At 41.5% G+C, this 16,337-nt stretch overlaps 2 protein-coding genes across 3 annotated transcripts; both read right to left on the bottom strand.

Annotated features, from left to right (window-relative positions):
* Positions 1 to 12: 12 nt before the first annotated feature.
* On the bottom strand, positions 13 to 5,266 carry LOC147157449 (transcriptional regulator ZNF706). Of its 2 annotated transcripts, none has more exons than XM_086062944.1 (4): positions 5,205 to 5,266; positions 4,246 to 4,396; positions 2,508 to 2,621; positions 13 to 232 (listed from the first exon to the last, which is right to left on the bottom strand). In XM_086062944.1, the coding sequence occupies exons 2-3, from the start codon at positions 4,378 to 4,380 to the stop codon at positions 2,526 to 2,528; spliced, it is 231 nt and encodes a 76-aa protein (XP_085919070.1). In that variant the 5' UTR covers positions 4,381 to 4,396; positions 5,205 to 5,266; the 3' UTR covers positions 13 to 232; positions 2,508 to 2,525. The 2 variants fall into 2 exon arrangements, with proteins under 2 accessions (XP_085919070.1, XP_085919069.1); XM_086062943.1 differs by having other exon boundaries at positions 13 to 146.
* A 444-nt stretch (positions 5,267 to 5,710) lies between these two features.
* LOC147157448 (glycogen synthase kinase-3 beta-like) lies at positions 5,711 to 14,322 on the bottom strand. Its single transcript, XM_086062999.1, has 11 exons — positions 13,936 to 14,322; positions 11,316 to 11,401; positions 11,132 to 11,233; positions 10,976 to 11,059; positions 10,765 to 10,875; positions 10,549 to 10,679; positions 9,468 to 9,672; positions 9,305 to 9,400; positions 9,030 to 9,216; positions 8,173 to 8,250; positions 5,711 to 8,062 (listed from the first exon to the last, which is right to left on the bottom strand). The coding sequence occupies exons 1-11, from the start codon at positions 14,117 to 14,119 to the stop codon at positions 8,001 to 8,003; spliced, it is 1,326 nt and encodes a 441-aa protein (XP_085919125.1). The 5' UTR covers positions 14,120 to 14,322; the 3' UTR covers positions 5,711 to 8,000.
* Between the last annotated feature and the right edge of the window lie 2,015 nt (positions 14,323 to 16,337).

Below are 16,337 nucleotides of genomic sequence, written 5' to 3'. Positions count from 1 at the left end.
GTTGTAAGCCTGTTGCGCATTTTTTAATAAATAAGTTTATTACTGGACACTGCTGAACTTGTGCCTCTTTTGTTGCGGTCTTCACACACACACGTATGCTCCTCGTCGTCGGGTCACCTGGTCCCGGTGGTCTCCATCCGTGTTGTCTACGAGAGAAGACACGCGCGTTGCTGCGTATGGCGCCGGATCAGTCTCATCATGAACACACACGTTGTGGGATTCATGAACACATCTGACACGACAAAACACATTTTGGATGCACACACACACGTCTGCCACAAACAAACACAGTTTGGCATTTATGAATACATGTGACACGAAACACACACACATTCATCAAATGTGTGTGTGAGTTGTCTTGCGTGCATTTATAACGCGTGTTCATTTTGTAATTGGCACTCACGCGTGTGTGGATCTTTTTGAGACTCATTTCACGCGGCGGAGAAACACACTTGCATTTTCTCTAAACAAAGCTCGACTGCAGCCAATCAGATGTCTGCCTCCTTTACAGCCAATCAAACGGGCCGGGTGTTGTGCAACGTCACTCATGTAAGCATACATATCTATAAAAACGAATAGATATCTCGTCCACACGGGGCGGCCATCTTACCACCGTTACCTCACTCCGCCTCTCATCACTTTTGAGTCGTGGCAGCTTGACGATGCATTCGGATGACGGAAACTCAAAAAGATGATTTTATTTTTTTAGTCAAGTATGAATTATTTATTTGAGAACTCAACAGAGCAAGCACGTCTGCTTTCAACAAGCTTCAGTCTTAACACGGAAGAAAAAAGTTTGCCCCCCCCCCCCCCACGATGACGCAGGTGTCCCATATTCAGTGTCCTAGCGCCTCACTGTGGCTCATGCGCAACATTGCACATCAGCTGAGTACAGGGCAATAATAAACAATATCCCTTAACTTTTGTTTTTATCGTACATGTTCTTTTAAATAACTAAAAATAGCGGTTTACCACAAAACAACTTATTATCGAGAAGTTTAGAAGCGTAATTATTATACTACATACTTGTTAATAATAAATCCTCCCTTTTTAAAGCAAGTTCCCATTTCTTCCACCTATCTGCGGTTTTGGGAAACCTTAAAATATATATTAATAAATATACATATTAATATATTAACATATATATATTACATATATACATTTACGCACATACATATATACATTTTTAAGCATAATTTTTTATGGGAATATTCAACAAAACGTCTTACTTTGGGTTACACATTAAGCATGAAAGAATGTTATATTAATGGAACATTAAGCCTTAATATTTTATTTCAGTGTTATTCAAAAATGAAACAAACTGCAACCTGAATTTTTTAATATATATATATATATGTATATATATATACACATATATTTAAATATATACATATATAAATATATATATATACATATACACATATATACATACATATAAATGTATACATATATATATACACAAATATATATATATACATGTATACATATATACACATATAAATATATACATCCATATATACATACATCTATATATATATACATACATATACAGTTGAATCATTATTTTTTTTTAATTTTTAGTCCATATCCATTTTACAACAAAGACTAGACAAGATTAGAAGAGAATACAATAGAAAATAGGCGACTTTATTCATATAAACTGCCCGATAATCTGTTGTTTTTAGGTAAACCGCTATTTTGAGTTATTTAAAAGAACATGTACGATAAAACATAGTAAATATTAAGGGATATTGTTTATTATTGTACAGTACTCAGTTGAGGTGCAATGTTGCGATTGGGCCACAAGGACACTGAATATGGGACGCTTGCGTCATCGTGCGGGGGCACACTTTTTTCTTCTATGTTAAAACTGAAGCTTGTTGAAAGCAGACGTGCTTGCTCTGTTGAGTTCTCAAATAAATAAGCCATACTTGGCTAAAGAAAATTCATCTTTTTGAGTTTCCGTCATCCGAATGCATCGTCAAGCTGCCACGACTCAACAGTGATGAGAGGCGGAGTGAGGTAACGGTGGTAAGATGGCCGCCCCGTGTGGACGAGATATCTATTCGTTTTTATAGATATGTATGCTTACATGAGTGACGTTGCACAACACCCGGCCCGTGTGATTGGCTGTAAAGGAGGGAGACATCTGATTGGCTCCAGACGGGCTTTGTTTAGAAAAAATGCAAGTGTGTTTCTTCGCCGCGTGAAATGAGTCTCAAAAAGATCCACACGCGCGCGAGAGTGAATTACAAAACGAACGCACGTTATAAATGCACGCAAGACAGTTCACACACACACATTTGATGAATGTGTGTGTGCTTCGTGCCACATGTGTTCACAAATCCCAAAATGTGCGTGTTTTGTGCCAGACGAGTGCGTGCATCGAAAATGTGTTTTTGTGTCGATGTGTTTATGAATCTCACAACATGTGTGTGTTCATTACAAGACTGATCTGGCGCCATAAATGAGCGACATGCCAAGAAGGGTGTGCGTGCGGCACTTACCGTTTGGTTTGCGATGCTTCAAGCCTGAACGTCGGCCAGCTCGGGAGGCATTGGAGACTTTGGGTGTTTGCTCTCAAAGTGTTGCTTGAAGGTCTTTGGATCGGGCATCTGGGTCTGAAAAAAATGATGTCATCAGAATAAATGCCGTTAAATATTTCTGCATAGTTCAACAAAAAATATGTTCTTTCTAGAAAAAATTAAAACGCAGTAATATAAGAAAATAAAGTTATTTTCTGAGAGAAAAAGGAATCTTTCAAGAAAATATTTTAGGAAAAAGCAGTTCTCCCTTTTTTTTCTTCGAAAACAGATCAATGCTGGCAGAATCTTAAAAAATGTTTTTATATATATATAAAAAGATGAAAAAAATCTTGAGGGGCAAAAAATAAATAAATCAGGTAAAGTATTTTAAGAGGATTAAAAAAAAATGTTGAGTAAATTTGTGGATAGTATTTTTCCTCCCCCAAATCCTCCCTAAGCGTAATAATAAAATAGCATTTGTTTTCAGAATATAGAGTTGATTATTTATACTTAGTCAGAAGAAAAAAACAGAACCCTTGGGGAAAGAAGCTTGTATATAAAAGGGGAAATTTGCATGAAAATCTTTTTGGGAGGATTAACAAACATCTAGGAAAACATTTATGGGGAAGAAAAAAAAAATTTCTTCCAGGAAAAGAAATACGGAAAATACTAAATCATGTAATTAAAAATAGCAACAAATTATTTTTTTTAAAGTAGATTATCATTCAAAAATTGGTTTGATACGAACAAATGATCACTAAACTTAAATAAAACTAAGTTTATAGTTTTTGGTACTAGACAAACCACACAACAGGTTCAAATTATGGTAAATTCAATTGAAATAGAAAGAATGTATGAAAATACATTTCTTGGAGTAGTTATTGATGAAAATTATGTTGGAAGTCACACATAGATAATGTCAAAAGGAAAATGTCCAAAATGATAGGGCTACTCTCTAAAACCAAGGATGTCCTGAATAAGAAATTATTCTACACATTATATTGTTCATTATTATTACCATATCTGACCTATTGTGTGGAAATCTGGGCAAACGCATATAAAACAAATACCGATCCTGTTTTCAAACTGCAAAAAAGAGCCATCAAATATACTGAACCAACTCATTCTCTATTAAATCAAATACAATGAAATTTTACCACTTAGTTGAATTTGAAATAGCACAAATAATGTTTAAAGAACACAACAATCTACTCAGCAGCTGTTTGAAATAAGAGAGCGTCCTTATAACACAACACGTATTTTGTTGAAATACATTAACCTTATTATTTTATCAACATAAAACGAATAAGGGGTAGAACTAGATACGTTTTTAACTTCCTCCGACGCCTTTTGAACATATAAACTCCTTTCTTTCTCCCTATTCTTGTTTTTCTTTTTTTACTTCAACTTGTATTTTATACTTGTAATGTGTTTACTTTATGTTTATATGTTCAATAAAACCATAAACCAAAACCAAAAGAGAGGCAAATTTGATGCCTCCGGGGGAAAAAAAGGGCACTTTTTAAAAAAATACTTCCAAGGGGGAAAAAAGTGCAGCGAACATCTACTATTCAAGGGGGAGAGCCCTGCTGTGACTGGCAAAAAAAAAAAAAAAGTGCCCCTCTAAAAAGGTTTGTTGAACACTACTTATGTTGTCTTTGACACCAAGATCATAAATACACGCAAGAGGCTTTTAGTTTTTTTTTGTGTGTGTCCGTACCCTGCAGACTGGGCACGTGTGGACCAGCGCCACCTTGGCTGCTGTCTTCTGGTCGGCCGCCTGACCCTTTTTCTTCTCGGCGGCCTTCTTGGCGGCCTTCTGCTGGGACTGAATCTTCTGCTGCCCGCGAGCCATGGCCCTCACATGCAACCTGAAAAGCCAACATATCACATGCACGCCGTTAGAAAGCTCATAAGAGTATTAAGTCATGTCATACAGATTTCATCCACAACTGTGCTCAATTACAAACCTTTTTTAAATAAAGGTATCTTGTTATAGCGACCTACATTTCATTATTTATCCTGTGAGGTAAATTTGGTACAGTGGAAACATACAGCTAACATTTTGAACATGTGAAACCAAATTTCTACTACTTTCACAAATTTGTTTTATTTTCAAAGAGCCTTAAACTGATCAAAAATAGGAATGCTATTAAACTTATTTGTATAATTGACAAATACATGTTACGTGAAAAGTTGTTCTTATTATTATTTTAAATTGTATTTTATGGTGTATTTTATTTTCATTGCATACTGGTTCCTGTAGATGTGTGTTTGAAACAGTTAAAAAAAAACATTTTGAACACGTAGCTTGGCTTAGTGCCCAGAAACCCGTAAAAGCGTCGGCTTTTCGCATTACCGAGTTAACATTAATCATCAATCAAACACGAGAAGATGAAAAATATTGAAATTGTTCAACTTGGTCGAAATGGAACACATTTACATAAAGATATTACGACTTGTAATTTTGTGGGGGAAAGGGGGGAATATCTTAGCGAAAATGCTAACAGAATTAGCTCGCTTCGATAGCAGCGACGCCAAGACATTACAGGTCAGGCTGGGTTCTGTTTCAATGAGGACATTTCGAACATTTCGAACATTGAACATACCAATAAAACACAGAAGTTATTTTTTAACGGTAATTCGCAGAGGAATGTAACAATTTGAAGCTTCGTTTACCTAGGAGGTCTAGCAGTCACGCTCGCTCTTCTGTCGTTTCGTATTTGAACGTCAACCGGAAGTACGTCACATATTTTAAAAACTTCGGGGAAGGCGCTTACAACAGCGCCATCTCTGTTCTGGAGACGAACAACAGCAGTACGTCACTTTTTTTTCACCCCTTGCCATAAATGTATATTTTTAAATGTATTTATAAAAAAATTATCTATCGTTATTACGTAATTAAAAAAAAGAGACACTGATCTGCAACGTCGATCAAACATTAAAAAAAATTTTTTAAACGAATGTCATTTGTCATCTATCCATTTTCTTAACCGCATGTCCTCACAAGGGTCGCAGGGGGCGCTGCAGGCTATCCCAGCTGACAGGTGGTCAGCAGGCAACCATTCACACTCACAATCACACCTACGGACAATTTGGAGTGTTAAATGAACCTGCCATGTACGTCTTGGAAACGAGGGAGAAAACCGGAGTACCCGGAGAGAAAAAAAGCACACTCGAGAAAAAAAATGCACACTCGTACAAGATTCACCCAGAAAGGCCGATGACTGGACTCGATCTCACGTCCTCCGCATTGGGAGGCGGACACTCTAACCAGTCGGCCACCCGTTCCGCCACCGCCTACCATTGGAAGAACGTAGAAGCGCCGCCCACGAAGGCCGAAGCCCCACTCGATCTCACGTCCTCACGTTTTTAAATGTTTAGGTCATCGTTAAAAATATATATTTTTAAACCCTGTGATTTGAAATGTATATTTATAAATGCCAATTTCACTACTAACTCGTTAAGTGTGAATAAAAACAATTTGAGTGAAAGTTTCATCATCACTTTATTACAGTAAATGAATTCACATACACACGCGCGCGCACAGAACAGAGACAAACAGGTTTTGGTTTTCTTTCTCTCTCCTTCACAGCTCAGAGCAAAAATCATAGGTAAAAAAAAAAAAAAAAAAAAATCAGGGGTTGGGGGGGGGGGGGGGAATGACACAAACATTCTTGTAAGGCAGTCGCACCACAAAATGTCACCTGATGATAATTAGCAGCACATTGGAGCTCCTTCCAATACATAACGTCCTCACACTTGGACAAGTGACAAAATGTAACTCTTGTAACACCCCCTAAACACTGCACAGGATACACAAACAAGAAGCTCCATTGCCAAATAAAGTGAAGGTGCGCACCACACCAACAAACGGCAAGAGGGCGTGTCCTAGCTACCGACCCACGAGCGTCACTTGCAGGATAGATTAGCGAGAGATTCATTCAAGGAAAACCCCCCCGAAGCGAAACGGCTACTTCACAGGAAGCAAAGGAAAGAGAGAGAAAGAAAGAAAAAGTGCTGGACAAACATGACAAGCTTTTTCTTCTTTTTCTTTTCTCTGTTGCAATATTTACACGGCGACACAAAGGTGTACTGTATTTACAGAATAAACAAGCACGAACATATGGACAGAATGAGTGGCAGCAGATATAAACAGCTCTGTAATATAATAAAAAAAAAATTAAAAAAAGGTAAGATAATGGGGAGAGAAAAAAATATATATTTACACATGCCATGACAGCGTGAGGATTTCAACTGATCTCCAGGGGAGTTTAAAAAGCCTCCAGTTACGACATGACTGTGCCTGGAAATGAATATGAACCGATGACAAAACGCGTACAAGAAGTGAGTCTCTCGTTCACCAAGGAACGAGAATAAATAAAAATAAAAATAAAAATAAGCTGCGGAAGGCATGTGCTGCTACATGAGGACCATCGACATTTGCCTACAAATCCCCCGCTCACATATTCACCTTGATTCTTCTACTTTGTGTAATGCGTCAAAACATCACGAGATGACCTGGATAGTAGGAAAGTAGTAATTGAGGGAGGAGCTAAGTTTAGCACGGGTTCTTACGGAGAGTCACGCACGCTGCTTGTGTATGGTTTTGTTCTGGTGAAATCAAATCAAATTGCAGTACCAAATTAATGACACAAATATTGTTTATGTAATATTCTGCAATGTTTACGCTTCGTGATTGACGCGTGCCAGTGCATCATGGGAAATGCAAGAATGTCTCAAGAAAAAAAAAATGTCTTAAAAACATGACAACGCTCAATAAAATGGTCTAAAATTATTTTTCTTTTTTTTTTGTGTGCAAAGAAAGTAAGAACGGATGGAAGCGAAACATGCGGCTGGGGTGAGGAACATAAAATCGGAATAAAAAAAACAAAAAAGTGTGGAAGAAAATGAGACGATCTCCCGAGTGAACATCTTCAGCTTAACGAGAACATTCTGTGGCTCGCGCCGTGTCCAGTTGACGTCGCACGCACTTGAACATTGATTTCAAACAACAAAACAAAAACGCTAAGTGAATGAGGAAATGTGTTCAAATAAATAAATAAAGACAAACATGGGTGAAGAAAAGAGAGGGGGGGGGTGGAGTCAATGTAAAATAAAATTAAAAAAAAGGTTATATTACAGAGGACCAGCCCCCACTATTGAACCTTCACATACCACTGGAGCAGCAGCCAGACGGCACTGTGTGTGTGTGTGTGTGTGTGTGTGTGTGTGTGTGTGTGTGTGTGTGTGTGTGTGTGTGAGTGTGTGTGTGTGTTGGCTAAATCTCCGTCTGCGGTGTTGTCGAACGCGTCCACTGTACAAAAACATCATCTACGAGGAAGCACGGAGATGAGCGCTTAGAATTCACGTACGTGTGTCGTAATTGAGGGAGAAGAGGAAGAAGAAAGGGGGAGGGGGGGGGGGGGGTTCGGGGGCTGGCCGAGCAGACAGGCAGGAAGGCGATTGGTCGCTTCAGATGCTGTTGAGCGATCCTGGTACTGATCCCAGTTGGGAAGCGTCCGGGCCGGTACCGTCTGACGAGAGCAAACGTGTTGCTTAGCGCGGGAAACACAATCATTGCGCGAATCGATTCGTCGTGGGAAGGAAGGAAGGAAGGAAGGAAGGAAGGAAAGCGCGTTCCTACCGTGAGAGGAAGCGGCTGTGTGAGCGCGAGCGTGCGGAGGGATGAGCGTGGAGTTCAGCTGAGGCTGGATTGACAACTCTGCACACACAAACAACGTTGGATTGGACGAAATTCAATAATTCGATCCGACGTAAGTTCTGTGAACAGTCCATCTTATTTTACATTCCTCTCATCTTATCGTTAATTAATCGTATTAGTGCTTTCCTGCTCTTTTTAGATGAGTCACAAGATGGTACAGTATGGCACCAAAATCAGAAACTAAGACCTCGAAACGAACATTTTAGTAGGTCAGATTAACTAAGCCTTGCGTGGGTTGTTTCAAGGGCAATGTGGCGATTTACTGCCATCTGGCGGTCAACTAATAGAATGCAGTGACCTGAATTCAAAGCATGCGCACTACAAAAAAGAAAAAAAAACAACTTTCAGCTTTTGTTGTTGCATATTATTACAATTAACAGTGAGTTTTTAAAATGAATCAACACTGAATAATCAAAAATGTCTTTGTTCTTCCTTGTATGCGCACTTCCGTTATTAGTGATTATAGGGGCGGGCGACATGGGCCAAAATAAAATATCTTGATATTTTTTTCAAAACACTCGCTAACGATATTTTGACGATATTTTACGGAGAGAAAAAAAATCTTGCAAATCTGTTGGAACAGAAGCGAGCATTTTCTGGCACGATGTTATTTTGGTTTCGTCAACCCCAAATCATTTCCAGGCTAATAATAATTCATAAATATTCGTAAAAATACGAGTGTCAGAGTTTCCCCTCTCTTGACCTTTCACCTCAGTCAAAAACTAACGTCTGATTGAAGATCCGGGATTGGAACCTGCACCCGCGCGTTGTGTACGTACCTGTGGTGCTGAAGTTGAAGAGCAGAGGCAGCTCCCGGCCGCTGGGCAGCCGCGTGTTGGGCTGCCGCAGCTCGTCGAAGAAGGTGTGCGAGCACGCCTCCAGCGGCGAGAGGCGCGAGGCCGGCGTGTACTCCAGCAGGCGGGAGCAGAGCGCGATGGCCTCCGGCGGCGTGCGCGGCTTGAACACCTCAACGGCGGGAAAGGAAAAAAAACAAAACATTCAATGACACCTTTGTGGCGATTGGCGACACGTTTCACGCGGCGGTCCGACTTACCTTGGTCCAAGGGTGAGCTTTGATCTGCGGGAACTTGAATTCGGTGTAGTTGGGGTTCATCTCCCGGATCTGCTCCCGAGTCGGCGTGCCGAGCACCTGGGGGGAAAAAAGCCAAAGTGAGCCCAGGTCCGACGTCGTCGTCGTCTCGACGCCGGGCGCTCACCTTGATGATCTCCACCAACTGGTCGACGCCGCTGTCGCCGGGGAAGATGGGCTGGCCCAGCAGCAGCTCGGCCAGGACGCAGCCCGCCGACCAGATGTCGATGTTGGCCGTGTAGTCGGTGGCGCCGAAGATGAGCTCGGGCGCCCGGTAGTAGCGCGAGCAGATGTACGACACGTTGGGCTCGCCGCGCACCAGCTGCTTGGCGCTGAGGAAGGAGTGAGACGCGCGGCGCTTCGTCGTTAAATCGGCCGCCCAATCAAAACCATTCCATGCGGCAGACGTATGCTGATGACCTCCACCAAGGCATGTTCGTATGCATGCTACTTCAGTATGGGCTGCTAATCACGAAAACATTTTTTTTTTTTTTTTTTTAGAATAGTGACAATAAAAAAGATAACAAATGCGCAAGTTAACGCAACTTAGCTCCTCCCTATCGACACCAAAGTGTTTTTGTTAACAAAAAGCTTCTTTCCATCATGGACGACTCACGGCATCGGCCGCACGGCAGCATCTCGAGGTCGAAGGCAATCCTAAGTGGCTGACTGATAAAATGTCCGCCAGCTTTTTGATTCGACTCTGGGCGTGAAAAGTTAAAATCACTCAAAAGCAGTTGGGTCAAAAAGAACCCAAACGGTGTCAAAAAGGAATTGATCGAATTTTTTCCTTTGATTATTCAATGAACCCAAAAAGTTTGTTCCAATGCACAAAACAACCCTAAAAATTGGGTTATTCATTTAATTTGACAAAACTTTTTGTGTGCTCAAATAGTTGGGTCGTTTCACTTTTGGCCCAATTCAATTGGGTTCTTCAATTAACCCAAAAACTTTGGTCAGTCTGTGGCCTATTAATTGAATTTGACCCAACTTTTTGGGGTCAAATAACTCAAAAACATTGATTAGTTATTCAACTTTTTAAGCCAAATATTTAACCATTTTTTTTTACCCACTTTGGGTTGCTTGACCCAAACGTTTTGTTTGAAGAGCGCGAAGTCCGATTTCGAAACCTCGAAGGAGGTCCGCTTGGCGAGCAGACGTGGCCGCCGCGCGCTGCGCGCGTGTGTGTGTGTGTGTGTGGGGCTCACCTGCCGAAGTCACACAGCTTGAGGATGGCAGTCTCGGGGTCCACCAGCAGGTTCTGCGGCTTGATGTCCCGGTGACACACGCCTTGCGAGTGGATGTACGCCAAGCTGCGAAACAGCTGGTACATGTACACCTGCGCGGGAAGAGACGAGCGCGCGACGTCACGGCCGCGCTTAAAGGGGGAAGGCAGGAAATGGGAAAAAAAAAAGAAAAATGACCTTGACGTAGATGATGGGAATGATGCTCTTGTTCTTGTTGAAATGCCGGGCAACCCTGTAGACCGTCTCGGGGACAAAGTCCAGCACCAAGTTGAGGTACACTTCGTCCTTCTAGATCAGATCAGACAAAAACGGGTGTCACATATTGACATCAGCGCAGATGTGCATACACACACACACGCCCCCCCCCCCCCCCAAAAAAAAAGTCAACCTTCTCTCCGCTGGAGTAGAAGAAGTAACGTAGTCTGACGATGTTACAGTGGTCCAACTTCCTCATGATCTGCAGCTCACGATTCTAAAATGAAAAAATAAAAAAGGGAAACCAACACGTTGCACACACTTTTAACCGTCTCTGCGGATGCCGCACCTTGAACCTCTTGTCTTGGAGAACCTTCTTGATGGCCACCATCTCCTGGCTGTCGATAAGGCGCGCCTGGTAGACCACCCCGAACGAGCCGTTGCCGATCACCTGAGTGGGGAGGGGGAAAAGGTCAAAGGTCGCGTTTGGGGGGACACAACAACCCCCGCACGTGGCGTGGGCCTCGTCTCACCTTGATGTCAGTGTAGGACACTTCTTGCGGGCGGTCCGGGCCCTGACCCGGCGTGGCCACCACCGTCGTCACCTTGCCGCTGTCTCCTTGGAAACCACATGACGTCGTAAGATGAATTCAACTGGACATTTTTTCTTTTAATACGAGGGTTAATAAGGCAACTTTCATTACCGCTCCGGATCGTTAAGTTCACTTTTAAGACGACACTGTGGATAATTAAATGGGGGAATGCTCCAAAAATAGGCCAGCCTCTAATTTCTTTCTCCTGGTGGGACCGCTTTAAATGACGATTGTCGTCTCATCCGCCGAGCCATTTTTTGAACCACTTAAAACACACGTTAGCATCACAACATACTTTAATAATTATATTAAATAATTTGATTACAAATATTACAGCAAAATGTCTGCCTCGAAGCGTTAAGTCATCATTTTTCCACACTTGCGTTACACGCACCCCCCCCCCCCCCCCCAATGTAGAAATAGCACAGTGGCAATACGGCGCATTTATTTGTTGACACCCACGTCACTCACCAGACCAGACCTGCCTTTTAAAGCCGCACACACTCAAAGCCACATAGAGCCTTGCGGTCGCCAAATGAGAGTTTGGCGACCGCATGAGATCACGCAAATGCCAAACAGTTTTGTTATTGGATCGAGAGAATCTCATTGGGATAGATAATTGGTAGAATAATCAATTCTCAAAGTAATCGACAGCTGAAGCCACAGTTGCTTTACTCGTTTGATTTGAGATCCGCTTCCAATATTTATTAGCTTCTCATTTCACGAAAGAGATCTTCTTTGTGTGGTAGCAAGTGCATTTCAAGCGCAGACAATAACCACAATAACAATTTGTGGTTAAATAAATGACTGAAAAATGAGCATCGTGTCTCTCGCATTGGAACGCAACAGACAGAGTTGCTGTGGCGAAGTGCACGGTACAAAGTAGCCAAGTGCAAAACATGATCCTGACATGAACTCCAAGTTCTAAATGGAGTCACAAAAGGAAGTTACATTCATTAATATTCATCCCAAAGCATCAGCTGGTAGACGCTATTTAAAAAAACGAAAAATATTGTTTTTCCATTTATCATAGACAATAAACATTACTCTGCATGAATTGCATATTTTTGTCTTGAATACAGTGGACCTGGAGTTGGACCACGAAAAGTGAAAATCTCGGAATTGACTTTATAACTGCAGTGAAAAAAATAATAACGCAAATAAGCAGGGGATTGTGTAAAAAAAAGTGAGAGAAAAAATGTCCACAAATGACAGGGACTATGTTCCCCCAAACATTTAAAAATAAACAAGAAAAAAGTTGTACATTTGGGAAAGAATAGTATATTTACCATAAAATTGTATTTACAAGCCGTCGTCATTTTTAGGAAAATATAGCATATTTTGTACACCGTCCTATTCTTTAGTCATAAAATAGTCACCTCCTGTCAATTCATCAATACTTTAAGAACAACAATATTAACGATAAAAAGTCATACATTTTATTCTCGTAATATTTCGACAATAATCTTATAATTGTTGCTATTTTTTTCAGTGCGGATCTAAATACTTTGTACAACAAGTAAATGTAATTTCAAGTTGATGTTTCGTGTGGCGACAAGCGGTGTTCATCTTTCTGCCCTTCATCCTCTTCTTAAACACCAATTTACAGTTTAGGTCACATGGGGAGGGGGTTCTTGTTTAGGGTCGCACGCTTGTCAAAAATAATCCCAAGGATGTCAGGTCACTTTCAGACTTGCAAAGAACACAATGTTTGGGACGGGATTTTGGAAACATTTGGCGATTCTGACGGCAACTTGACATTTGACCAATGCAAGCCCAAGTGGCTCGCTTTACGCCAGGGATGCAAAAAAATGTCAAAGCACATCACCCCCCCCCCCATGCAATTCATCGTGCTAACGGGGTTCATCTGTGGATAACTCACCTGCAGACACATCCATCACACCCAAAAAGGCAACCTTTTCGTTTCAAAATGTCCTACGGTGTGCGATGAGGTGTGCGCATTGACATTTAAATGTTAATAACATGATTTAGACACGTCCTTGCACCGTAGCAAGGCGGCTAACACCCCAAGCCGCCCTGGACGTCAATGACTGGCGTCCTCCAGATGTCGGCCGGCCCCGGACGACCACACGCGCCTTACCGGAGCCTTCCCCGAGCCCGCACAGGTGACCTTGTGAGCGGGCAACTTTCCACCCGGGAATCCCGCGATGATGCGAGTCACCGGGCAGGCAGCTCGCGTGAACAATGACCGTTTCGCTCGGAACTTTAGCCACCCCTGCTACAGTAATTACCTCGTTTCGATGCTGGCCTGGACATGAATAGTGAGCTCAAAGATGCGAGATGTGTAACAAAGTACAAAAATGGCGATTGGAAGACGCTTTTCAATTTCACGAGGGTCCGGCCGGAGCACATCGGTAACACTGAGCGATGAGCTGCTAACGTACAAAACAAGTGGCTAACGTTAGCATGCTAACCAGCAGGGACGATTGTCTTCTTGTGACTCAAACAGTGGGGGGGGAAAAAAAGTCAAGGCAGCGCAGTAATATGTAACATTAATTTAGAAAGTATATCATATTGAGTATTGTATTTAAAATCTTACTGGCGAGCTTGAGGTTGGAGCATCCCGACAAACTACTGCCGGAGGCCTGTGGGACCCCGGACTTTCCTGTGCTGCTCCCCACGGCAGCGGCTGATCCGGCGGGCGCGGCGGCGGCGGCGGCGGCTCCTGGAACTCCTGGCGGCTCAGCAAACGAGCTGGTCCTGGGCCGCCCGCTGCCGCTCATATCTTTGCGCAGGGCTCGCGGTTGTCTTCCCACTCTTTTTTTTTCCCCCCCCTCCCGGCTGAGCGAGTATGTCTCAACGAAATGCGAATATCCCGACAGCGAGCAATTTTCTGGAAGACACGCCGAGAAAGGCCGCCGCTGCTGCCGCCGGCTGCTGTCTGCCTGGCGGCGGGGCTGGTTAGCTGTTGCTAGACACCCAGAAACAGATTGCGCGCAAAGCGACTTGGGGAATGTAGTTCGATACGATCCTAAAAAAAAAAAATATTGCGGACTGTACATGTACAGCTAAATGGAAATGTTTCAAATAAAGAAATAAAGACACAAGTCTATAATGTTTGTTTCGTTTCTCCTCGTTTGCACTCATAGCATTTGTATTAAAATTGAATTGATTTGTGAGAACTCTTGTGTTAACCACTTATTAATGCATGGTGTCATTTATCAGCAAAAATATTTTTTTTAAGTCCTTTTAAATAAACAGTGGATACAAAAAGTGTACACACCCCTATTGAAATGACAGACGAGACCAATATAAAACAATTCAAAACCCTTTTTTTTTTTTTTCACAATTGATGTGACTGACATAACCTGTATAACTCATTTCAATTCTTTAAAAATATTTTTGAAAGTGCGATAATGTGGTTGCACAAATGTGCACACCCTCTCATAACTGCGGTAAGAATGTATTCACAATCAACCCGATCATATTCAAGCTCGTGTTAAATTGGACTCAGCACACCACTGTCACCATTTACAAGTAAATCTGCCATTTAAAAAGCATCTCTGATGAACCCAAATAAAGTTCAGATTTTCGAGTCCAACCACATTATTTCAATTGTTTACTTTTTAAATCGAGTGCTATCGGTCACATTAACTGGAAACTTGGCATTAAACAGGGTGTGTAGACTTACGCAAACAGATGCATTCATCAACAAAACACAGTGACGTCAACAACAAAGGGCCTTGTGTTAGATCTTTAATATTTAGTTTCTTTTTTCTTCTTCTTCTTCTTCTGTCGTCGTTTAGAAATATTGCACATGGTCAACATGCTTGCTTATGAGATCGCACTCGCCTCACTCATCGTAAAATTCCTTCTCCAAAGCAAGGACAATTCATTTTTGAAGCACAATCATACAGTTACACACGCATACATACGTGTGCGGGCGCGTGTGTGCGTGTGTGTGTACACATACGTCTGTGTGGGTGTTTGCATGCCATTGCACATGCATGCAGACGGGGGGGGGGCACGCGGCGGCCCTGACCCACACTTTCTCGGGGATGTGATAAGTCTTTTTTTCTTTTTCCTTTTTTTACCTGCGTGTATCAGAGAGCCTGAATATATCGTTTGTATACATCCTGAACGTAACTGATAACAGTCAACATGGCGGACAAAAATAGTCGTGGCGACTATAAAAATACTGTCTAGCATGAAAAATATATATTTTGTCGTTAGTCGATGCTGTTGCAGTGCGACGACAGAACGAGTGGTCGGTCATGTTTACGCACTACCTGCATGTGCCAAAACGTACACGCACACCCAAACACAGACCTAAAATGCACACATATGGAAAAAAAAACGGTGAATATATCTATATATATATTTATATATTTGTTGTTGTTTTTTTTCACACATCCAACGGTTTACAGAGAAATAAAAGCAATACCCATAATAACAATCACTACCCCCTCCAAACTCTTTAGCAAAGGAAGCCAAGAGCCACAAAGTGCTATTCAATTATTATTATTTTTTACTTAAAAAGTAAAGTTACACGCTATAATCTCTTCAACAACAATAATTGCAACGTTCATTTTTTCTTTTATACCATAGCTGAGATATTACCAAGGAGTATTAGGGCCACACTCAAAAGAAAACAAATAATGACGATACGTATTGTGATAACCTTATGAGAATAGTCTTACCGGTACTTTTTAAAACATTTTTTAGATGGGGTTATTTCTCCAAATATACTTCTTAAAATTATGAGAATAAAGTCAAATTTTCATCAGGAAAAGTCGTAATGTTAGGAGAATTTTTTTTGGGGGAAGAACATTTATTAATTATTTTTTCTTTTTTTGGGGGGGGGGGGGTATATTTGCATTTTTTTTTAGATTTAGATCAAAAAGTAAAATTTTCAGAAAAAGTCCTAACTTCATGGAAATAGTTTAAATTGGTAAATTGGCAAAAATATCTTTACAATATCCCAAGAAGAAAGCCCTAATT

Source organism: Leptonotus elevatus, chromosome 19 (assembly GCF_054856555.1).
Source record: "Leptonotus elevatus isolate MCC_2025b chromosome 19, RoL_Lele_1.0, whole genome shotgun sequence".
NCBI classification, from domain to species: Eukaryota; Metazoa; Chordata; class Actinopteri; order Syngnathiformes; family Syngnathidae; genus Leptonotus; species Leptonotus elevatus.
The sequence above is the reverse complement of the archived record's forward strand: the minus strand, read 5'-3'. Positions and strand labels throughout refer to the sequence as shown.